Genomic DNA, 24548 nt, shown 5'->3' with positions numbered 1-24548 from the left:
AAATGGAGTATGCATTGCAGGTAGGCCTATGTGAATTGTGAATAATGCAAAAGCATGTTGGCAAAAGCCTCACGTGTAGACCATTTAAAAACCTTTTATGGATAGACTACTTGGGCTAATGCATGGCCAGGATAAGAAAGACACCAGACACATTTCTGTTGAACCAGCTTTCGTTATAGTTCGGTAAGGGTAGCCTACTAAGAGCTTCTTTTTATCAAACTAAAACAGAAAACAAGCAATTGTTACAGGAAAATAACTTCAATGTTTCTAAATAGGAGTGTCACCAGATTATCTCAACTCTCGTTCCATGATGGGCATATAGCCTACCGATGGGTTTTTATGCACATGCAAAATAATAAAAGGAGCTGGCTAAAATAATGTAATAGCCTACATAGATAAAAAGGGGATGTCCGCTCACTGTTTTGCTGCTACCACAATTCATCTTTTAATAAAGCTTTGGTGATTAAGATTTATTTCAAAGTGGTCTCACGAGGCAAACCTTTTATCGATAATCTTGACTACCTGGCGAATGCATTGGGCATGACAAAATAAATAAACTGCCTTCATTGAGAGGAGGGGAGGCTATAAAAAAATATGTTTCTAAATACGAGGTTTACGGCCACAAAAAGCACATCTCTCTTGTTCCATGTGCGTATGGGCACTGTGCACCACGGCTGGATAGGATGGACTTTCGTTGTCAAAATCCTGTCATAACAAACCTTGTTAGTGCTAAGACCAGCTTTCGGTTAGTCTTAAATATCCACACCAGCGCATACTGAAAATGGCACTTTGGCGCACCTTTTTAAGGACACACCTCAGATATTGACATCCCTCCCACCTCAGAGCAAGCGAGCTCATATAAGACAGGTAAATTACCAATCCTGGTGCTAGGGTTTGAATATAGAAGAACACAGGCTTTAACAGGTCGAAATTGCAAACAAGCGTGCGTTTCACAATTGCGCTGGCTTAACGCTAGCTGAAAATAGAGCCCATTGAGGACACTTAGGACTTAAAGCAGCAAGCTAGGTAGAGGCTTCTTTCTTCCCATAAAGTTGTGAATGTGTAGTTAGCATTACCCCAGAGGGGCCTACCTTTTGCATCCTCTGATTTGGTCTCCTCTGCTTTTGCAGCTGCTACATCTGTCCCGTCTTCGTCACCTTCCTCTTCCCTACCAGTGGTTTTCTCATTGTCCCCCACTCCGAGCACCTCTATTCCCTCTCTCAGTGAGGAGTCTGCAGTAGCCTCTGCAGCCTGCATTATCTTGATGTTGCTACTATGCTAGAGAGAGTTTGAGTTGAGTTACATGTTAGCACCAGTAACAGTAATGTTTGCTACAAACCCACTCCTTGGACAGAAGATATGCATATAAAAAAGACATGATCTATGTTGAGAAAGTGTCTTCAACACAGCTTATGGAGAAATTTCGGGTCAGAAATATAGCCTGGCTATTACATGGACGCTGAACGTTCAGCCTGCTCCACAGTCCCTATGGAAGCTCTAGTCTATATTCCCTGGTTAAATTCTGTTTATGAACACTTTTAAACTGTCTCCATGGCTAAGGTAATAAGAAATACAGTGCCTTCAGATGGTATTCATACCCCTTGACTTATTTCAACAACAAAAAAGGCATCTTTGGCAGCGATTACAGCTGTGAGTCTTTCTGGGTAAGTCTCCACACCTGGATTGTGCAACATTTGCCCATTATATTTTTCAAAATTCTTCAAGTTCGATTAAATTGATTGTTGATCATTGCTAAACAACCATTTTCAGGTTGTCATAGATTTTCAAGTAGATTTAAATAAAAACTCTAACTCGGCCACTCAGGAACATTCACTGTCTAATTGGTAAGAAACTCCAGCTTAGATTTGGCCATGTGTTTAAGGTTATTGTTCTGCTGAAGAAAAAAATGGAATCTCCCAGTGTCTGGTGGAAAGCAGACTGAACCAGGTTTTCCTCTAGGATTTTGCCTGTGGTTAGCTCCATTACATTTCTTTTTTATCCTGAACATCCATAATGATTACAAGCATACCAATAACATGATGCAGCCACCACTATGCATGAAAATATGGAGAGCAGTACTCAGTAATGTGTTGTATTTGCCCCAAACATAACACTTTGTATTCAGGACAAAAAAGTTAATTGCTTTGCCACATTTTTTTATAGTATTACTTGCTACGATTACTTGTTGCAAACAGGATGCATGTTTTGGAATATTTTTATTCTATACAAGCTTCCTTCTTTTCACAATATAATTTAGGTTAGTATTGTGAAGTAACTACAATGCTGTTGATCCATTCTCAGTTCTCCTATCACAGTTATTAAACTCTGTAAAAAAAAAAAAAAAAAAAAGCTGAATATCCCTTTGAGCATGGTGAAGTTATTAATTACACTTTGGATCGGTGTATCAAAACACCCAGTCATTACAATTTAAAGTCACCCTTGGCCTCATGGTGAAATCCCTGAGTGGTTTCCTTTCTCTTTGGCAACTTAGTTAGGAAGGACGCCTGTATCTTTGTAATGACTGGTTGTTTTGATACACCAATCCAAAGTGTAATTAATAACTATACCATGCTCAAAGGGATATTCAGTTTTTTATCTTTTTACACTCATCTACCAATAGGTGCCCTTCTTTGCGAGGCATTGGAAAACCTTTCTGGTCTTTGTGGTCAAATCTGTTTTTCAAATTCACTGCTCAACTGAGGGACCTTACAGATACTTGTATGTGTGGGGTACTGACATGAGGTAGCCATTCAAAAAATTATGTTAAACACTATTGCACACAGAGTGAGTCCATGCAACTTATTACGACTTGTTGAGCACATTTTTACTCATGAACATATTTAGGCTTACCATAACAAAGAGGTTCAATACTTATCGACCGGTATATGTAGTATACCGAAGTTTGCGGTTTGTCTCTTAGAAGAGTTTAAACGGGACATGTTGCCACGGGTATTTTCCAAGTTCCATTGATTTCAATACAATATTGATGTGGTTGATTAATTTGCGTGCGCACTATTAATTACAGTAAAACAAGCTCATCAATTTCAGTCTGGAGTGACCGCTTGGCAAATATTATTGAGTGAGCTTTTTTAAATGTACTAATTTAGCAAAATACAAGTAAGCTGAACACACATCTGACATGTGTATAGAGAGTATTTTTTTTATGTCTTGGTCTTCAACATATCAATGTATTTCAACATATTGATTATTCATTTGGACAGAATTCTACTTAAAATCAGGTAAAAACGACTGAATGAGCCAAAAAATGATATGATTGATAGATTTGGATGATAGTGAAATCGTGAAAATATGTTTGTTTTGCCTACTATTAGCCTAGCTACACATTACATGTTATTGAAGTCAGCTAGCTAAGTTAACTGTATGCTAGCTGACTAAAACTTCTTCACCATGGAGTGGAGTTATGATGAACTCCACCAAAGGAGTGGAGCAGAGACCAGGCTTTGTGGAATTCAAGTCCGACTACAATCGATTTGCCTAAGGTCAATACTTCAAAATAATTGAATTACGAAACATGTACCTCGTACTTATGTGTGTCCTCTGTAGTTGCCTGCCTTTCTTTGTTTGCTGAAATCCATACTTTTTCAATAAACGTTAATCAAATACAACCACAGACTGGTTTCCTTGTTGAGATTCAACTGGCACATGCGATGAGTTGCCATTTTAGATCAACAGTAATGAGCAAACAAGTTATTGAAAAATTATGGATTTCTGCAAACAAACAAAACCATGCAACTACACTGAGGAGAAATATAGGTAAATTAAGCGTTTCAGAAATAAACACGTTTAAAGTATTGACCTTGGGCGAATCGATTGTAGTCGGACTTGAATTCCACAAAGCCTGGCCTCTGCTTCACTCCGTTGGTGGAGTTCATCATAAACTTCCTTCACCATGGAGTGGAGTTTAGTCAGCCAACTATATGTTAGTGAGCAGGAACATACATTGCAAGTGTCACTGTAAGAAACTATTGCAAGATATTGCGTTTGCTACCTTAATCCAATTGTCAGTTTGTTTTCGCAGATAGATCGGGTAGACAACGCAAATGATCCTACCAGTTAGTAATTGATAAATGCATCAAAAGTCTAAACATTCAAAACGAAGCAGATGGGAGACACACAGACGTAAACACAGCGCCATTTTCTGGAGAAATGAGACACAGACAGTGGGAGCGGGGCGCAAGGAACCCATGCACCCAAAAATAATTCTCAATTTCCAAGCTTCATGATTTCAAGTAACAATATTCAAATCGACCAAATGTATATTATATTGCTTACTTGGAAATTGCAACATTTACGTGATTTTGACAATTTAATTTTTGGGACGAGGAAGTGGTGGAGGAAGTATACGTCATAGGTCATACGACCAAGTGTGTCGATTGGCTCAGTTTGGTGACGGCCCCTGTGCCTTATCGTTTGAAAATATTGGGCGGAAGGCCATTTTACGATCGTTTAAGTCTTTTTTTTTTTGTCAACAAATTCTGGCATCATTTACTCTAGCAAACATCTTGAACTTTTTATACCAACCACATTTTATAGAGAACAGGAGGAAACTATCGGTAAGGTTGAGTGTTTTATTCGCTTTAGATTCTCGACAACTGAACTGGCTAACGACATCTAACAACAAAGAGGGTAGCAGATCGCTGGCTATGTGTTTCAAGCTTGTTTGCTAGCTAACGTTTAGCTGGCTAGCCCGTGTTTATTAGACTCTCATTATCAGTTTCTAGCTAAGTAAATGTAATTTATTGTTTCGTAGACATGGCGGCCCAGCGCGTGGCTGAGGACGTTGCGAAAGGAACCAAACAGACAGCCAGGGTTCGGGTTGCGGTGCGCCTACGGCCCTACATGCACATGCAGGACCCGAAGGGCGAGGGGGCCTGCGTAAGAAGACTGGATACGGAGACCCTGGAGATAATCAACTGGAGGAACGCCACAGAGACTCTGCAATACCAGTCAGTGGCTTTTTGCCTGAAACAATATCAACCTTTAGTCATCACATGCCAGTTTATTTTAATACTTGATAAAAAAAAATTAAAAATGTGGTTGAACATAGGTGTGTTTGGGGACCAGATGGATCACTTGTTTGTGTGTGTGTGGGGGGGGGGCACAAAATACCACAGGCAACAGACTGTCCCTTAAAATTCTGTGGTGGGTTTCAGGTTTGACGTCTTCCACGGTGAGGAGACAACTCAACAGGAGGTGTTCCTCTCCTCAGTGAAGCCCATTCTACCCCACCTTCTGAAAGGACAGAACGCCAGCGTCTTTGCCTACGGCCCAACTGGAGCTGGTATGTCAAAGGGCTCTCCTTTATGTTTTCCTTTGAGGGCGATACAAGGTACTGTCAATGAGTTACTGCCACGGACTGATTTCAGGTTAAGCATCAATACTTTCACTCTCATAAGATTGGCCCTATACGGCCTTCCACTGCATTTGTTTTTGCTCTTGCATCATATTTATATCATTGTTGTTTCTAGAGCTGCTTATCAGCACTATGTATGTGCAGCTTTGAGTATACTCTAATGCAGCGGTTCCCAACCTTTGCCTTTACAGGGACCACCAAATCAGTCATGTTGCAAAAATAAAAATCTGGTCAAATTTCCAGTCAGTTTTAGCAGTGAACGTAACATATTGAAGGCATCTTATTACAAATGGGAAAAATATATGTAAAAAAATAAATAAATGCATTCGGTACCGGCCGCGGATCACGGCTTGAAAACCACTGCTCTAATTTGCATTATCAGTAATGGCTAAACGAGTGGTTAGCAGCAATGTTGTATATCGGGAAGCGTGCTAGAAAACTCCATTATCCACCAGCCAGCACCAACCGCCTGCTCCTCTATCTCCTCACCCAGGGAAGACCCACACTATGCTGGGCAGTCAGGAACAGCCAGGGGTGATCCCACGGGCGGTCCGAGGTGTCTTCAACCTGGTGAAAGCCAAGGAGAGGGAGCACGAAGGCTGGGACTACAGCATCGGCATGTCCTACCTGGAAATATACAACGAAAAGGTAGGACTGGGTGGTCTGATGTTTTTTGAAATATGCTTAGCTGTTTTGTTTGGTTTATAATTGTTGCTGGTATTTATTGCGATGCATTGTGAGTGCTTTCATGTGTTTGCCAATATGTCCTTAATCAATTTGTCATTCCTCGCCTCCTCAAAACACATCAGGGGAGAAAGTCAGAAGGGAGGGACCTTAGATCCTCTCCTCCAATGCATTTTTGAGAATGAGGTGGACACAAAGAATAGAAAGTGAAACGAATGTTGAATCAATTATTTGGTTTTATTATATTGAGACTTTTTTTGGCAGTGTTTTTACATCCCATGGTCTGTCCCTTCCTCCTTCCCTGTCCCAGGTGCTGGACCTGTTGTCCCCCAGTGCTCAGGATCTGCCCATCCGAGAGGACAAGGACAGGAACATCCTCATCCCGGGCCTGACCCACACACCCCTCTCCTCCTTCTCCAACTTCCACTCTCACTTCATCCCTGCCAGCCTCAACCGCACAACGGCCTCCACCAAGCTCAACCAGCGCTCCAGCCGCAGCCACGCCATTCTACTCATCAAGGTTTGTACACACTCTGACTCCTATAGGTTTATATATTTCCCATGAATTACTTAGTATTAGATGCATAACATAACATGACATAGGTAGATTTACATAAAGCAAACCTCTGGTTGCTGCTGCTATGCCTGTTGGGACAATCTCGGGAGGTAAAGACCTCTGTCTTTAATAGGACAGTCTGTGTGGCTAGTGAATAAGGCAACTCATATTTAGCAGTCTGAACACAGATTTAGATATCTCTGTAGCAGAGCCATGGATGGAGCACGAAATGATTCTCTCCCTTCCTCTTTCCCTCCGCTCTCCATACCTTTATCCTTCTCCACTTTTCTCCCTTGCTCCTTCCCCACCATTCCTTTATCGTTCTCACATTCTTCTTTTCTTCCTCAATTAGAATGGTTAGTTCTAAATGTGGGCCTTGGTAATAATGTCCAACTGACACTAGTGGGAATTTATCGCTTCTCCTTGTGCTTTAAGCAAATTGTCTGAATTACTGTCTGACTATGTTAAATCTGAATGATTAATTTTGGATGATTTTTAATCTGGATTGGTTGATGCCAGTATCAGATTGGCTGAGAGAGATTTAGCTCAGTACAAAGATAACTCGGCTGATAACTAAAACAACTTGTCCCAACTTTAAACACCCTGAAAAATGAACTATTTTAGATATTATTCTAACAAATGCCCCACATAAGTTTACTGCCAATGGAATATTTTAGGGATACAAATCTTTCCCTTTAAAGACCATTCAATACATATCTAAATACATGGGCTCCGATACAGAAACGATGCGTTTTAGTTTGAAACGATTCGGTTTGATTAGAGAATGAATCAATGCACTAACATTTGTTGCGTAAACACATTCATTTTCCATTCTAAATTAAATTCTGCTACTGATGGAGCTCATGAGCTGGCCTCTGCGCTGGATCTGTCTGAGCTGACGTGTGTGTGTGTCTATGGTGTATGTACGATGTAGGCACCTGATCTGAGCCATAAGGGAGACTAGGCATCTACCACCCCACTATCATCATGGGGTGGCGGCAATGTAGCATGTTTTTTTTTTGTGTGTGTGTGTGTCCGTTCTGAAATCACCATCACCCAGTAATTAACTTGTCATTTTTGCAGATTAAGTGTTTGGGCTAGTAATGTATCAATATTTGTTTACAAATTAGCTATGACATAGCCAATGAATACTGTGTATATATAGCACAACTTTGAATTTCACCTCATCTCAAAATCAAATGGTTTTGACCGTTCTGAAGTTTTTAGTGAGCTTCTTTTCTCTTGGTTTTGCTTCGCAAAGTGATTGATGTGCTCAGTTATGAAATGATACATTTTACCCTCTATTTCTCAAGATGACCATATACGCTGATTGTTTAGCCTAAAGCAAAACTACCAAAACTATTGCTCACGGTGAACCTGAAGAATCAAAATCAAATCTATTGTTAGCCCTGTTCAGCAGGTAGCCTATAGCCAGATGAGACAGTAAAACACCGTTTTCAAGAGCGCATCAGGGCTCAGCCTTAACGCCTGTCTCATCTTGTCCAGAACAAGTAACAGAAATATCGAACAACAATCACCAATCAAACGATTACTCCAATCAGAATTGGATCAGAGAGACAAACATTGGAATAATATTCAAATCTATTTTTCCATGTAGTCCTATGTGCATATTGGCTACAGTCTCATGTACAAACCGATGCTGACATGAAGGCGCCAGAAAATGTAGTGAGACTTTTAATTACATAAATATATTTGACAAATATAATGAAGGATAATTAACATGAACGTCTAAAGGCTTGATTCTGTCGGTATACTCGACACAGTTCGTTCAGATCAAATGGTCACAAAACCGGAGGGTGAAGGAGAATGCCTTTTGCTCACAACACATCAACCACTTTGAATCTGAGCGGAGGTGCTCAGCATTTTGAAACGTATGTTTATAATTCATATAGATCATAGTTCATATTAATAACCCATGCTTGTTGATGCATCTCCCCCCTTTCTGACTTTAATTTAGAACTAATATTTTCCTCTGTCACATGAAACTAGGGCTGGGTGATATATCGATTTAATTTGATTAATTCAAATTTGTTTTTGTGCGATATGTCAAATGGCTGTATCACAAGAATTGAGGTTTTGTTGTTTTTACGAGGGGTTACATTATAACGTTGGCAAATGCGGCATCTCGCCCTCTGTCAGCCCATAGTGAACCGAACCATGAACCAACGGCGTCACAGCACATGCTAAAAAGTTGTCCACAAATAACAATCCTGGACAGCCTTTCCCAAGTTGTAACCATGCCCATGAAGTGTAGCGGCAGAGATTCTATCAAAATGGACAATGAGGTAGCCAGCTCAGCCTCTCGTGAGAATGAAATCATTCCCAAGGGTCGCAATGTTTGTTCTGTCATATGGAAGTGGTTTGGGTTTGAGGTCAGATGTTCAGCAAATCAATGTCCTGTGCAAAGTGTCTCAAGACAATTGCCACCAGATGTGGCAGCACAACTAACCTCTTCCAGCACCTGAGACAGAAACACTCAGTGGAATGGGAGGAATACGTGAAACTACACGATGCTGATGCTTCCAGTTGTCCCACTCCCAAAACGTCTGGTAAAGGACAATATACCATAGCCGCATAATTTTCAAATGTCATTCCATATGACAAGAAAAGTTTGAGGTGGAAGGAGATAACAAATGCGGTGACTAATCACATAGCAAAATATATGCTCCCCATCTATACAGTGGAAAAGCCTGGCTTCAAAAAGCTGCTAAACACAATTGACCCCAAATATCAGCTACCAAGCTGCAAGTATTTTGCAGAAGAAGCATTGCCACGGTTATACATTGCTATCTGCGAAAGAGCAGTGGTGGGGATAAAGTACCCAATTTATCATACTTGAGTAAAAGTAATTTACAAATGAAGCACGTGTGTTTAGTAAGTAGGGATGACCCGAATGTTTTCTTGATAAGTGCGTGAATTGGACAATTTTCCTGTCCTGCTTTTGGTTGTCAGGGAAAATGTATGGAGTGAAAAGTACATTTATTTTCTTTAGGAATGTAGTGAAGTAAAAGTTGTCAAAAAATATAAATAGTAAAGTACACATACTACTTAAGTAGTACTTTAAATAATTTTTACTTAAGTACTTTAGCCAGCTTCTCTGTGACTCTTTCGCAGTGGTGTAATGTGTCGTACTTTTCCACCACAACCGATCTATTGTCGAGCAGAACGTTGGAGCCATATCTATGCTTGACAGTCCATTATATAGATGAAGAATAGACATTGCTAAATGTATGCCTCTAGACATCATACTTCCCCGATGACCATACGGGTGAAATAATAGCCCAGGGTCTCGAAGACACACTGGCATGGAAGCTGAGCGAAGACATGCATGATAAAAGCATTGCGCTTGAACAAGTGGACCCGTCTGCAGTGCTTTGGACACAGGCTTCACCTCGCTATCGGTAAGTGTGACATTGGATAATGAAAATGCATTCAAAAAATGAATCTTCAGACCAGCTGTAAATAATAATAATAATAATAATTTACCTTTGTAGCTGGTTGTAGTTCTACCAATCCAATAGCAAATTAACCACAGGCATGTTTAAAGAATAACAACAATATGGACTAAATGTAATTGATTTTAAATGTTTTCAATCAAAACAATTAAATATGTAAACATATAGGCATATGCAAACAGCTACAATGGTTAAACATTCCTAAACAATGTAGTAGTATTATACAGGGTGAAAGTGTTTGCCAATATGTTTTCTTTGTCAAATAGAAATACGGATAGAAATAAGGCTTATCAAAAACTGTTACATCACGATGTGTGGGAATGCTGTATTTGTTACATTACTAAAAATGTTGCCATTTGTAAATTATTATTTTTGTTTCTTTTACTAGTTTTTACATTCTTATTTTTTTTTACAGAGAATGGTGTGAAAGACCCTCAGATTGACTGTGCCATCGGGGTATGCAAAAAGGTTGTTATCAGCTTCTCCTTCAGCTTCAAAAATAGCAGAGACATGGTTTTAGTACAGGCTGAGCTCAATCTACCAACTCATCAGAGTCCTAACCAGGTGGGGTTCAAGACAGAAGATGGTTGAACGAGTCCTGGAGCAGGAGAAGGCCATAGCACGGGTCATGGGCTCAGAGAAGAAAAGCAGGCACCTGGTGCCCAGCTGGCAGGATATCAACGTTTTGGAGTCAGTGAACAAAGCCATAAGCCCACTACAATAATTCACTGATGTGCTGTCTGGTAAGCCTGTGTTGCATCTGTTCAACACCTGCAGCCAGTGGAGGGTGAGAACGGTCTCACAAAGCAAATCAAGAGCGCCACACTGGAGTATCTAAATGACAAGTATGATGACCCTGCCACAGATGATCACCTGGATATGGCTTCAATCAATCAATCAAATGTATTTATAAATCCCTTCTTGCATCAGCTGATGTCACAAAGTGCTGTACAGAAACCCAGCCTAAAACCCCAAACAGCAAGCAATGCAGGTGTAGAAACAGAACCGGATCCCTGGTCCAGGAGAAAATACATAGCAGATGACAAGGTTGAGGGCATCAAACGAAGAGCTGTTTTGGAGCTCCAGTCTCTGCTAGCTGAGAAGAGCACACCTCAGCCTGGCACAGCTGTGCATGTGCGCCCAGAAGCTGAACCTGTGGCTAAGAAGAGCAAGAAAATACTTGCACGCATCTTCAAGAAGACCGTAACGTCTGCCTCCCAGTCAGAGGATGACACCATCAAAACTGATCATTCAAGCTAATTGATGTCCCCTGACACAGACCCAGACACTGACTCGCTTGAGTGGTGGAGGCTTCATAAGGCCTACTTCCCAAGACTGAGCGATCTTGTAAAGAAGTACCTATGCATTCCTGCTAAAAGTGCCCCTTCAGATAGGGTCTTCAGCACAGGTGGGAACATTGTAACATGCCGTAGGGCATGCCTCAAGCCAGAGTCGGTAGACAGGCTCGAGTTCCTCTCCAGAAACCTATAGGAGCAAAGTAAAATATCATTTTGTTTGACAGAAATGTAGTATTTGTTTTATTTTGCACATTTTCAGGGATACATGAGGCATGTTTTCATATTTAAAAATCTTATGTTCAATGACAGCCTGGCAAGTGATGGTGTTCATTTGTTTATTTTGCGCATATAGGCTTAATTGATACAGAAAGACAAGTGGCATTGTTTATTTCTTCATTTTAATGAAGAAATCATTTAAATAGGTGTTATCTTCTTTTCTTTCTCGAAAGAAACACAAAAAATCGAGATACACAGTGCATTCGGAAAGTATTCAGACCGCTTGACTTTTTCCACATTTCGTTATGTTACAGCCTTATTCTAAAATTCATTACATTGTTTTTTTCCCCTCATAAATCTACACACAATACCTCATAATGACAAAGTTAAAACAGATTATTTGAAATTTATGCAAAGGGTGGCTACTTTGAAGAATCTCAAATATATAATATATTTTGATCTGTTACACTTTTTTTGGTTACTACATGATTCCATCTGTTATTTCATAATTTTGATGTCTTCACTGTTATTCTACAATGTAAAAAATACTAAAAAATAAACAAAAACCCTTGAATGAGTCCAAGCTTTTGACTGGTACTGTAGGTTGTCACTCAGCTAATAAAGCCTGATGTTAACGGTGCCACCCAGACGTGCAAGATCAGGAACAGGCTGCCTACTTCGCGTTGGGCACAGTGCGCGGTTTGACTAGGCAGGCTACTGATATTCCCTGGAGTTGTTCGGTATGTGAAATTACTTGTAGATCAATGACTGTCAACACAGTTGCATGCTTAATTCGACACTGAAGGAGAGGACGCAACTGTTGTCAAAAACTGTAGCTTATTTTTAGGAGAGTGGAAGGAAGGCAATATAAGCAACAACAACAAAAAAATTGTGAATCTGTTAATGGTGATGTTTAAATAGATTTTCTGGCTGAAGAATCGATGCATCCATAGAATTTTTGCTAATGAGCTCAGTGACCAGTGTCCCATTGCTTGCATAAGAGATGCTAAGCTACCTAAATACCATCCATGTATTATTACAAAGACATTTTAGGGATTTTAATGCGCATAATTTCATGTCTGATCTGGGGTTGTGTGACTGGGGCATTGTCATCGATCTCTGACTCGGATCAGGCCCTAAATTGTTTCACTTCTCTAACATTGTTGAAAATCAGAGCCCTGCATGGACATTCATTTTAAGCCCTACCCATGCCCGCAATGTTCAGGACCTACCTACCCAGGCCCAATTGCTTCTGCCAAATTTAAGGCACTGCCCGAAATAACTTTCTTAGTAAATCCATTAGCTGTTCCTCTCTGTCAGTCACACTCTGCTCATGGCGGCTCTGTTTCTGTGAGTATCCATGGCTCCGCTTGGGCTGCTCTGCTCAATGACGAGACATTAGAGAGGAGTTGGCTCCTTTCGTCACTCTAAACTCTGACAAAAATCAAGGAACATTATTTTCTGAGAAATAATCTCTCCTGTTTTATATTTGGCGAGGTTAAAGCACTTCTGACACCATGTTATGATCTTAGTCAGATATCACTGTACTACGCAGAAAATCAAGTAAATGGCTCAGCTTCAAAATGTTAGTGATACCTGAGCCATGCCCGTAACCCTAGTTATTGATGCAAAAACAGGCCCTACCCGTCCCTAACCCAATGTATAATGTCGGGGTGAGGTAGCAGATAAGCATGCTTTCGTATAAAAGAAAAAAAGAGAGGCCATCTATTTGAAAGAATAGTTTCTGGAAATTCTAATTCCAGTAGAGGGAGTCCTTTTATTCACCTCGAAAGTGACGGTAAATAATGAATGATGAACTCCCATATACACATTCACTATTTTTATTTCAACCATTATATATATGATGTACTAAGTGCCATGCAGCTCTCTCCCCCACTTATTGCAGAATCGTATATTTTTAACTTAACAGTTGTTTCTGGTGTTCCTAAGATCTGGAAAGCGGAACATGTCCTCCCCCTACACATAGGAGATCCTTCTGACTTAGAAAAATTGAACCGTATTTATCTTGCCTTTCCAAAGTTTTAGAATCCCTGCCCAACTCTCAGCGAATCATTTTTTTCTTTTTTTTCTCTCATCCTATTCTAATTGTGCACCAGTCTGGTTTTAGACCTGGCATGGCACCGTTTCAGCTGCTACGCTTATTCTAGATGTGTTAAATTGCTTAGATCATAAAAACCATTGTGCTGCCTTATTTATAGACATTTCCAAGGTAATTGACACTCTTGACCATTACATTCTCATTCAGAGGCTGACTGAAATAGGCCTAGATCAGTTCTCAAACTGAGGCCTATCTGTCAGATAGGACACATTGTGTGATTTCTGATGGTGTAAACCAAAGTCTAGTTTCATATATATTACAAAAGGTGTAACGCTGGGATCGGTATTGGGACGTGTTCTCTTCACTATTTACATGAATAATATTGGTCTATCTGTTTATAATATTCATTTGTATTCAGATGACACTTATCTATGCTATTGCCCAAACTGTTGACCAGGCTATATTAGAGCTGTGATCTGACTTTGTTACCTTAGAAAAAGTTGGTTTAAAACTTGTCCTTGATGCAGACAAGACTAAATATACAGTGCCTTCAGAATGTATTCACACCCCTTGACTTTTTCCACATTTTGTTAGAAAGTGGGATTTAATTTGCTATTTTTTTGTCAATGCTCTACACAAAATACTCATGTCAAAGTGGAAGAAAAATGTGTAACAATTGTTAAAAAAATAAAATAATAATCTATGAAAAAGAAAACACTATCTTGATTATACACTGCTCAAAAAAATAAAGGGAACACTTAAACAACACAATGTAACAATCACACTTCTGTGAAATCAAACTGTCCACTTAGGAAGCAACACTGATTGACAATACATTTCACATGCTGTTGTGCAAATGGAATAGACAACAGGTGGAAATTATAGGCAATTAGCAAGACGCCCCCAATAAAGGAGTGGTTCTGCAGGTGGGGACCACAGACCACTTCTCAGTTCCTATGCTTCCTGGCTGATGTTTTGGTCACTTTTGAATGCTGGCGGTGCTTTCACTCTAGTGGTAGCATGAGACGGAGTCTACAACCCACACAAGTGGCTCAGGTAGTGCAGCTCATCCAGGATGGCACATCAATGCGAGCTGTGGCAAGAAGGTTTGCTGTGTCTGTCAGCGTAGTGTCCAGAGCATGGAGGCGCTACCAGGAGACAGGCCAGTACATCAGGAGATGTGGAGAAGGCCGTAGGAGGGCAACAAAACAGCAGCAGTACAGCTACATCGGCCTTTGTGCAAGGAGGAACACTGCCAGAGCCCTGGAAAATGACCTCCAGCAGGCCACAAATGTGCACGTGTCTGCTCAAACAGTCAGAAACGGACTCCATGATGGTGGTATGATGGCCCGACGTCCACAGGTGGGGGTTGTGCTTACAGCCCAACACCGTGCAGGACGTTTGGCATTTGCCAGAGAACACCAAGATTAGCAAATTCGCCACTGGCGCCCTGTGCTCTTCACAGATGAAAACAGGTTCACACTGAGCACATGTGACAGACGTGACAGAGTCTGGAGACGCCGTGGAGAACGTTCTGCTGCCTGCAACATCCTCCAGCATGACCGGTTTGGCGGTGGGTCAGTCATGGTGTGGGGTGGCATTTCTTTGGGGGGCCGCACAGCCCTCCATGTGCTCGCCAGAGGTAGCCTGACTGCCATTAGGTACCGAGATGAGATCCTCAGACCCCTTGTGAGACCATATGCTGGTGCGGTTGGCCCTGGGTTCCTCCTAATGCAAGACAATGCTAGACCTCATGTGGCTGGAGTGTGTCAGCAGTTCCTGCAAGAGGAAGGCATTGATGCTATGGACTGGCCCGCCCGTTCCCCAGACCTGAATCCAATTGAGCACATCTTGGACATCATGTCTCGCACCATCCACCAACGCCACGTTGCACCACAGACTGTCCAGGAGTTGGCGGATGCTTTAGTCCAGGCCTGGGAGGAGATCCCTCAGGAGACCATCCGCCACCTCATCCGGAGCATGCCCAGGCGTTGTAGGGAGGTCATACAGGCACGTGGAGGCCACACACTACTGAGCCTCATTTTGACTTGTTTTAAGGACATTACATCAAAGTTGGATCAGCCTGTAGTGTGGTTTTCCACTCCAAATCCAGACCTCCATGGGTTGATAAATTGGATTTGCATTGATTTCTTTTTGTGTGATTTTGTTGTCAGCACATTCAACTATGTAAAGAAAAAAGTATTTAATAAGATTGTCATTCATTCAGATCTAGGATGTGTTATTTTAGTGTTCCCTTTATTTTTTTGAGCATTGTATAAGTTGTCAAACCCCTGAGTGTTAGAATCACATTTGGTAGCGACTACAGCTGTGAGTCTTTCTGCGTAACCCTCTAAGAGCTTTGCACACCTGTATTATACAATCATTTTCTTTTAAACATTCTTCAAGCTCTGTCAAGTTGTTTGGTGATCATTGCTAGACAGCAATTTTCAAGTCTTGCCAATTTTAAGTCAAAACTGTAACTATGCTACTCAGGAACATTCAATGCCATCTTGGTAAGCCATTCCAGAGCGTATTTGGCCTTGTATTTTAGGATATTGTCCTGCTGAAAGGCGTTTGTCTCCAAGTGTCTGTTGGAAAGCAGACTGAACCAGGTTTTTCTCTAGGATTTTGCCTGTGCTTAGCTATATTCCGTTTCTTTCTATCCTAAAAAAAAAAACTCCCTAGTCCTTGCTGATGACAAGCATACCCATAACATGATGCAGCCATCATCATTCTTGAAAATATGAAGAGTGGTACTTAGTGATGTGTTGTATTTGCCCCAAACATAACGCTTCATATTCATGACAAAGTTAATTTCTTTGACACATTATTTTAAGTTTTACTTTAGTGCCTTATTGCAAACAGGATGTACGTTTTGGAAGATTTTTGATTCTGTACAGGCTTCTTTCTTTTCACTCTGTCAATTTGGTTAGTGTTGTGGAGTAACTACACTGAACAAAATAATGAACTCACATGTAAAGTGTTGGTCTCAGGTTAAAGGCACTGAAATAACAGATCCCAGAAATGTTCCATGTGCACAAAAAGCTTATTTCTTTCAAATGTTGTGCACGAGTTTGCTTGCATCCCTGTTAGTGAGAATAAATCCTTTGCCAAGATGGCCCATCCACCGGACGGGTGTGGCATATCAAGAGGCTGATTAAACAGCATGATCATTACACAGGTGCACCTTGTGCTGGAGACCATAATAGGCCACTCTAAAATGTGCAGTTTTGTCACACGACACAATGCCACAGATGTCTCAAGTTTTGAAGGAGTGTGCCATTGGCATGCTGACTGCAGGAATGCCTTCCAGAGCTGTTGCCAGATAGTTGGCTTGTTCTCATTAAAGACCCGTAGATCACTTCATTACTACCTTTTTTTGTTTGCCAAACTATACTATACAAGCTTCCCAGTTACCTTACTTAGTTCTTAAAGTATAAAAACATGACATAAGCAACCCTGTGAACGGGTTTGGTAACTCTTGAGGTTCCTCAGGTCTCCCCCGAACTAGGTAAATCCGCTTTTAGTTTCAACACGCCACATTTTGGAATTGCTTATAAAATGCATTGTGTTTGGATTTCCTCAGTTTAAAACTCTGACAAATGAGTTCACGAGGTGTGGAATTGTTTTGATTGACTTTTGATAACTTGTTTGTGATTGATGTTCTAGTGTACTTCGTATTGTATCTTGAAGTTTTATATTTTCTTTTATGTCCTCGGGGCACTATTGAAAATGAGACAGCTGGTCTCAATTGGGCTTCCCTGAATAAATAAAGTTAATAATTCCTTCTGCCTCTCCCCAGGTGGTGCGGACACAGCGCAACCCCCCGCACCGGCAGCAGACAGGCAAGCTCTACCTCGTGGACCTGGCCGGCTCGGAGGACAACCGGCGTACGGGCAACAAGGGCATCCGCCTAAAGGAGAGCGGCGCCATCAACCTCTCCCTCTTCACCCTCAGCAAGGTGGTGGACTCGCTCAACGCGGGCGGCGGCGGGCGTGTGCCCTACCGTGACAGCAAGCTGACGAGGCTTCTGCAGGACTCGCTGGGCGGCTCGTCCCACTCGGTCATGATCACCAACATCGCGCCCGAGTACACATACTACTTTGAAACCTTCACAGCACTTAACTTTGCCGCCAAGTCCAAGCAGATCGTCAACAAGCCCTTCATACGGGAGACGGTGACCGTGCCGTCTGTACAAGGTGAGAAAGGGGGATGAAATTCAGAGGTATTTATATTATGGGCCCGTTCATTGCAGGCAGCAAGTAATATGGCACAGCACAATTATAGATTGTGATGGATTCGAGTCTTGACATGAACCCTGTGGAGCCCAAATGACTCACCCCTTTTTCCTGGTGGTTCTTATTGTTTGACATAAAATTGTATTAATCACAAATTAAACTATTCTTATTTTTTATTTTTTTTAGACAGCCATGTATTAATGACTCCATTATACAATCATACAATCAATTTGACATAGTTTTTGCCAATCTAACTTCCAAACAACTTAATGGTAATCATTTATTTGAATGGTAAATCTACTGATGAACGGAGTAAATCAAGATGTAGCCTCGGTCTATTCACGATACAGGTGAATGCATATTATTCAAATGAAGTGTGTGCGTGCATTGAGTTGAGCTTGTTTTAGCTACAGATTACTAACAATCCCTTCCATTTAGGACTTCTTATATTGGCAACTATTAGAACATATTATTGTACTGATCAACAACATTTACATAGAAGCATTCTCTTTTATACAAGTGTGTGCAATCTCTTTTTTAAGAAAGTAATGACTTGTTTACGAGGCAGAATGTGGCTGTGGAATCTGACTGTGCTTATGGAATCTAGTAGAAGCCAGACGGGAGTCGAGGTACACTACGAAGTGATCACAATCAGCTTTGACATCAACATATTTTGTGTTATGGTATGCATATTATCACAAAAAAAGTACTAGAGAAGTGAATTCAGCTCTAAACTAGCAAGTAAAGTTAGCTTCCAGTTTTAATTGTAGTCTAGCGGTATCGTCTTGCATCATAAAAGTATTCTAGGCTCTATGGACATTGTTTTGCCTACAGTAATGAACAGTTTAAACATTTCTACATGCCGTGGTGCATTATTCAAGTGTGTTAACTTCTGTGCAGCGTGACTGGGGAGCTAACAATGCAGCCTAGACAGCTCTAGCAATGATTGAGTAAATGGAGCAGGCACTTTGCTCTTCATGCTTTTAAGGGGCTACGCTCATTTAGACTTGATGACCCCTAATCACGTGAGACACATTTGAAAGAAGAACTGAATGTAACAGACCCTAGTACAGGACCATTATTTATTTTTGTAAAAATACAGAATTTACAGAGTACCGTGCAACACTAGTAAGCTGTAATGTATTACGGAAACTATCCCAAAGTTAAGGTTCTTCAGAAATCCCGGTTGGTTGATTCCCAGAAACAGGGATAGGCTGGGAGGGAACCCTCTTACCAAGATTTCTTAACCTGGGAACTTTTGAGAAAGTTAACATTTTATAAAAACCGAACTCGACGTGAGAATGTGCTTATCCTCCCGCGAACTTTAGATAATATGTATGCACAGTTTCTAGTGGTTGAAGTATTACATCGCAAGGCAAAAGTAGTAGCCTTGTGCAAATGGGGAGTACATAAGATGCAAACATTTGCTGTTAGTGAAAAGAGTGAAACTTTTTTTTCTTTTTTGTTCGTCTTTGCATTCCAAAATAATTAGGAGTAGAAATTTCCATGATCATTGCAGAATAAATTCCTCATCTTTTCTGACTATGCTGGTTTCATAGGCTACTTCGAAGTAGTCTATAGGCCTACAACAAGTTAATATAGGCTACCATTCGTCCCATCTCTCATTTAATTGAACCCACATCGCAGTAGTAAATTAGATAAGCTATTTCAAGTATTTTGCTCTATGCGATCTAATCCGAAGCGCAGTTTAACGGTTGAATAATGTGTCACCCTTTCCATTGACAATTGTAAGCTAGACCTACAGTTGAAGTCGGAAGTTTACATACACTTAGGTTGGAGTCATTAAAACTCGTTTTTCAATCACTCCACAAATTTCTTGTTAACAAACTATAGTTTTGGCAAGTCAGTTAGGACATCTACTTTGTGCATGACAAGTAATTTTTCCAACAATTGTTTACAGACAGATTATTTCACATATAATTCACTGTATCACAATTCCAGTGGGTCAGATGTTTACATAAGTTGACTGCCTTTAAACAGCTTGGAAAATTCCAGAAAATGATGTCATGGCTTTAGAAGCTTCTGATAGGCTAATTGACATAATTTGAGTGAATTGGAGGTGTACCTATGGATGTATTTCAAGGCCTACCTTCAAAGTCATTGCCTCTGCTTGACATCATGGGAAAATTTAAAAGAAATCAGCCAAGACCTCAGAAAAACAATTGTAGACCTCCACAAGTCTGGTTAATCCTTGAGAGCAATTTCTAAACGCCTGAAGGTACCACGTTCATCTGTACAAACAATAGTACGCTACTATAAACACCATGGGACCACACAGCCATCCTACCGCTCAGGAAGGCGATGCGTTCAGTCTCCTAGAGATAAACGTACTTTGTTGCGAAAAGTGCAAATCAATCCCAGAACAACAGCAAAGGACCTTGTGAAGATGCTGGAGGAAACGGGTACAAAGGTGTCAATATCCACAGTAAAACGAGTCCTATATTGACATAACCTGAAAGGCCGCACAGCAAGGAAGAAGCCACTGCTCCTAAACTGCCATAAAAAAAGCCAGACTACGGTTTGCAACTGCACATGGGGACAAAGATCATACTTTTTGGAGAAATGTCCTCTGGTCTGATGAAACAAAAATAGAACTGTTTAGCCATAATGACCATCGTTATGTTTGGAGGAAAAAGGGGGATGCTTGTAAGCCAAATAACACCATCCCAACCGTGAAGCACGGGGGTGGCAGCATCATCAGCACCACCCTCTCCGAGTTGGGCATCTCCGGCGCGGCCCACGCTTGGATTGCATCCTACCTGACAGGTCGCTCCTACCAGGTGGCGTGGCGAGAATCTGTCTCCGCACCATGCGCTCTCACCACTGGTGTCCCCCAGGGCTCTGTTCTAGGCCCTCTCCTATTCTCGCTATACACCAAGTCACTTGGCTCTGTCATATCCTCACATGGTCTCTCCTATCATTGCTATGCAGACGACACACAATTAATCTTCTCCTTTCCCCCTTCTGATAACCAGGCGGCGAATCGCATCTCTGCATGTCTGTCAGACATATCAGTGTGGATGACGGATCACCAGCTCAAGCTGAACCTCGGCAAGACGGAGCTGCTCTTCCTCCCGGGGAAGGACTGCCCCTTCCATGATCTCGCCATCACGGTTGACAACTCCCTTGTGTCCTCCTCCCAGAGTGCTAAGAACCTTGGCGTGATCCTGGACAACACCCTGTCGTTCTCCACTAACATCAAGGCGGTGACCCGATCCTGTAGGTTCATGCTCTACAACATTTGCAGAGTACGACCCTGCCTCACACAGGAAGCGGCGCAGGTCCTAATCCAGGCACTTGTCATCTCCCGTCTGGATTACTGCAACTCGCTGTTGGCTGGGCTCCCTGCCTGTGCCATTAAACCCCTACAACTCATCCAGAACGCCGCAGCCCGTCTGGTGTTCAACCTTCCCAAGTTCTCTCACGTCACCCCGCTCCTCCGCTCTCTCCACTGGCTTCCAGTTGAAGCTCGCATCCGCTACAAGACCATGGTGATTGCCTACGGAGCTGTGAAGGGAACGGCACCTCCATACCTTCAGGCTCTGATCAGGCCCTACACCCAAACAAGGGCACTGCGTTCATCCACCACTGGCCTGCTGGCCCCCCTACCTCTGAGGAAGCACAGTTCCCGCTCAGCCCAGTCAAAACTGTTCGCTGCTCTGGCACCCCAATGGTGGAACAAGCTCCCTCACGACGCCAGGACAGCGGAGTCAATCACCACCTTCCGGAGACACCTGAAACCCCACCTCTTTAAGGAATACCTAGGATAGGATAAAGTAATCCTTCTAACCCCCCCCCCCCCCCCCCCCCTTAAAAGATTTAGATGCACTATTGTAAAGTGGTTGTTCCACTGGATATCATAAGGTGAATGCACCATTTTGTAAGTCGCTCTGGATAAGAGCGTCTGCTAAATGACTTAAATGTAATGTAATGTAATGTAATGTTGTGGGGGTGCTTTGCTGCAGGAGGGACTGGTGCACTTCACAAAATAGATGGCATCATGATGTAGGAAAATTGTGGATATATTGAAGCAAGATCTCAAGACATCAGTCAGGAAGTTAAAGCTTGGTCGCAAATGGGTCTTCCAAATGGACATTGACCCCAAGAATACTTCCAAAGTTGTGGCAAAATGGCTTAAGGACAGTTTGAAATATCCAATAAATTTCGTTCCACTTCATGATTGTGTCCCACTTGTTGTTGATTCTTCACAAAAAAATTACAGTTTTATATCTTTATGTTTGAAGCCTGAAATGTGGCAAAAGGTCAAAGTTCAAGGGGGCCGAATACTTTCGCAAGGCACTGTAATTGTTTGTTATTAGATTAAGCAGACTGTGTTTGTCTATTGTTGGGACTTAGATGAAGATCAGGTCAGATTCTATGACCAATTTATGCAGAAAGCCAGGTAATTCCAAAGGGTTCACATACTTTTTCTTGCCACTGTATCAGAACCGTTGCAGAATAAATTCCTCACCATTTCTGGTTATGTTGAGAAGGTTGAGTTTATATTTCCCAAGTAGCCATACAACATTTTATCATCCACATATAATTTAATTGGGCCTATTAGATAGGCTATTATTTATAGTTTTTGCTATATGCATCTGACAGGCAGCGTGGTTTATAACACACAGTATAATTTAACAGGTGAACAGACAGTTTCTTTTGCATTGAAGTGTGTAGGCCTTCACTGTAAGTAGGTCTACTGTAGTATACTCAGATGTATTTTTAGACACTTTCAGAATTCGTGGTCAGTGCAGCATATTTAGTTTCCATAAAAAGTTAATGCAAAACATTATTGCATTCAAATGATCTGTTTACAAGTCCACAACAATTTGCAATTGTTGGTCTTTCAGAAACGCCTCCCGAAGACATTGTTAGAATGGCGTCGGAGGGGATGGCTGACGTTTTACGTGCTCCTAACCGTTTGATCAAGTTCGCTATTTCCTTTAGATACTGACTTGGTCTAATTCCATTAGGTCCAAAATATACAGCTAATAAGGGCATTATTGTCACTATAAAAGTTGAATTATGTGCGAGTTATAATCTCATTAACGCACAAGTTTTTACCGCGGGTCTGATTTTTTTTAACGGGAAACATGTATGTATGGCATTGCTAAATCTCAATGTATTTGCATGCTCAGTCTTGGTGACAAATTTACGCAGTGGTTATGTATGAGGCACCAGGATTTTGCAACATTAATTTTGATATGTAGTATCATTGACGTCCCCCTCCCCTCTTTGCTGCAGTGAAGAGGTCCAGGGAGGAGCAGGAGGCTGGGCGGTCCGGTGAGCCCCAGAAAAAGAAGCTAAAAGACGTGAAGAAGACCAGCCAGGAGGAGCCTACACCCCCAGCACAGCTACACAGGTTGGAGGCCCTTCTCTATTGAACACAATCTATATCTTCCCTACACAAAAAAAATGAACTATAGCAACATAAACTATACCAACCTTAATTGTGCAAATAGGGTTTCCCAATATATTATTCTTCATTTCCGTATTAGCCGAGAATTACAGAAAAACATTTTGTTCTCAGTGTTGGTCATTATGGTCAAGAAATGATCAATATTGGCTCAATGTCCACATCAGTGCATCCTTAATTTACACACCTGACCCAGTTCACCATAACTAATATGTAATCGTTATGTTTCTTTGCCTTTAGTTAAGTCATTCCAGTGTTTAATCAATGTGTTATACATACATACAGTACCAGTCAAAGTTAGGACACGTACTCATTCCAGGGTTTTTCTTTATTTTTACTATTTTATACACTGTGGAATAATAGTGAAGACATTAAAACTATGAAATAACACATGGAATCATGTAGTAACAAAAAAGTGTTAAACAAATCAAAATATATTTCAGATTGTTCAAAGTAGCCACCCTTTGCCTTGATGCCAGCTTTGCACACTCTTGGCATTCTCTCAACCAGCTTAATGAGGAATGCTTTTCCAACAGTCTTGACTGAGTTCCCACATATGCTGAGCACTTGTTGGTTGCTTTTCCTTCACTCTGCGGTCCAACTCATCCCAAACCATCTCAATTGGGTTGAGGTTGGGTGATTGTGGAGGCCAGGTCATCTGATGCAGCACTCCATCACTCTCCTTCTTTGTCAAAAAGCCTTTACACAGCCTGGAGGTGTGTTGGGTCATTGTCCTGTTGACAAACAAATGATAGTCACGCTAAGCGCAAACAAGATGGGATGGCGTATCGCTGCAGAATGCTTTGGTAGCCATGCTGGTTAAGTGTGCCTTGAATTTAAAATTAATCACAGACTGTCTCACCAGCAAAGCACCATCACACCACCACCTCCATGCTTCAAGGTGGGAACCACACATGCAGAGATCATCCATTCACCTACTCTGTGTCTTACAAAGACACGGCGGGAGGAACCAAAAATCTCAAATTTTCTCATCAGGACAGATTTTCACTGGTCTAATGTCCAGTGCTTGTGTTTCTTGGCCCAAGCAAGTCTTCTTATTATTGGTGTCCTTTAGTAGTGGTTTCTTTGCAGCAATTCGACCATGAAGGTCTCATTCACACAGTCTCCTCTGAACAGTTGATGTTGAGATGTGTTTGTTACTTGAACTGTGTGAAGCATTTATTTGGGTGTAATATGAGGTGCAGATAAC

General features: G+C 41.4%; 2 protein-coding genes across 8 annotated transcripts in view; one reads left to right on the top strand and one right to left on the bottom strand.

Annotated features, from left to right (window-relative positions):
* Window positions 1-4312, bottom strand: part of pagr1 (PAXIP1 associated glutamate-rich protein 1) — a 38210-nt gene extending 33898 nt beyond the window's left edge. The window contains exons 1-2 of one of the 6 annotated variants that reach the window (XM_014159254.3): window positions 4294-4312; window positions 1092-1278 (exon numbers count right to left, since the gene is read on the bottom strand). In XM_014159254.3, the coding sequence (XP_014014729.2) occupies window positions 1092-1257 (166 nt within the window). In that variant the 5' untranslated portion in view covers window positions 1258-1278; window positions 4294-4312. Of the gene's footprint in view, window positions 1-1091; window positions 1279-3538; window positions 3671-3817; window positions 4191-4293 lie in introns of those variants that run through there. The other 5 variants (XM_014159256.3, XM_014159258.3, XM_014159257.3 and 2 more) reach the window with 5 other exon arrangements.
* kif22 (kinesin family member 22) overlaps window positions 1-24548 on the top strand; it is a 55178-nt gene that overhangs the window by 1301 nt on the left and 29329 nt on the right. The window contains exons 1-7 of one of the 2 annotated variants that reach the window (XM_014159251.3): window positions 4368-4574; window positions 4772-4967; window positions 5175-5302; window positions 5868-6022; window positions 6369-6578; window positions 17466-17862; window positions 23167-23284. In XM_014159251.3, coding sequence (XP_014014726.1) covers window positions 4774-4967; window positions 5175-5302; window positions 5868-6022; window positions 6369-6578; window positions 17466-17862; window positions 23167-23284 — 1202 coding nt within the window. In that variant the 5' untranslated portion in view covers window positions 4368-4574; window positions 4772-4773. Of the gene's footprint in view, window positions 1-4367; window positions 4575-4771; window positions 4968-5174; window positions 5303-5867; window positions 6023-6368; window positions 6579-17465; window positions 17863-23166; window positions 23285-24548 lie in introns of those variants that run through there. The other variant, XM_014159252.3, reaches the window with a different exon arrangement.

This window comes from Salmo salar, chromosome 19 (assembly GCF_965601325.2).
Source record: "Salmo salar chromosome 19, fSalSal1, whole genome shotgun sequence".
Taxonomy (NCBI): domain Eukaryota; kingdom Metazoa; phylum Chordata; class Actinopteri; order Salmoniformes; family Salmonidae; genus Salmo; species Salmo salar.
This window is presented reverse-complemented; position numbering and strand designations above follow the sequence as displayed.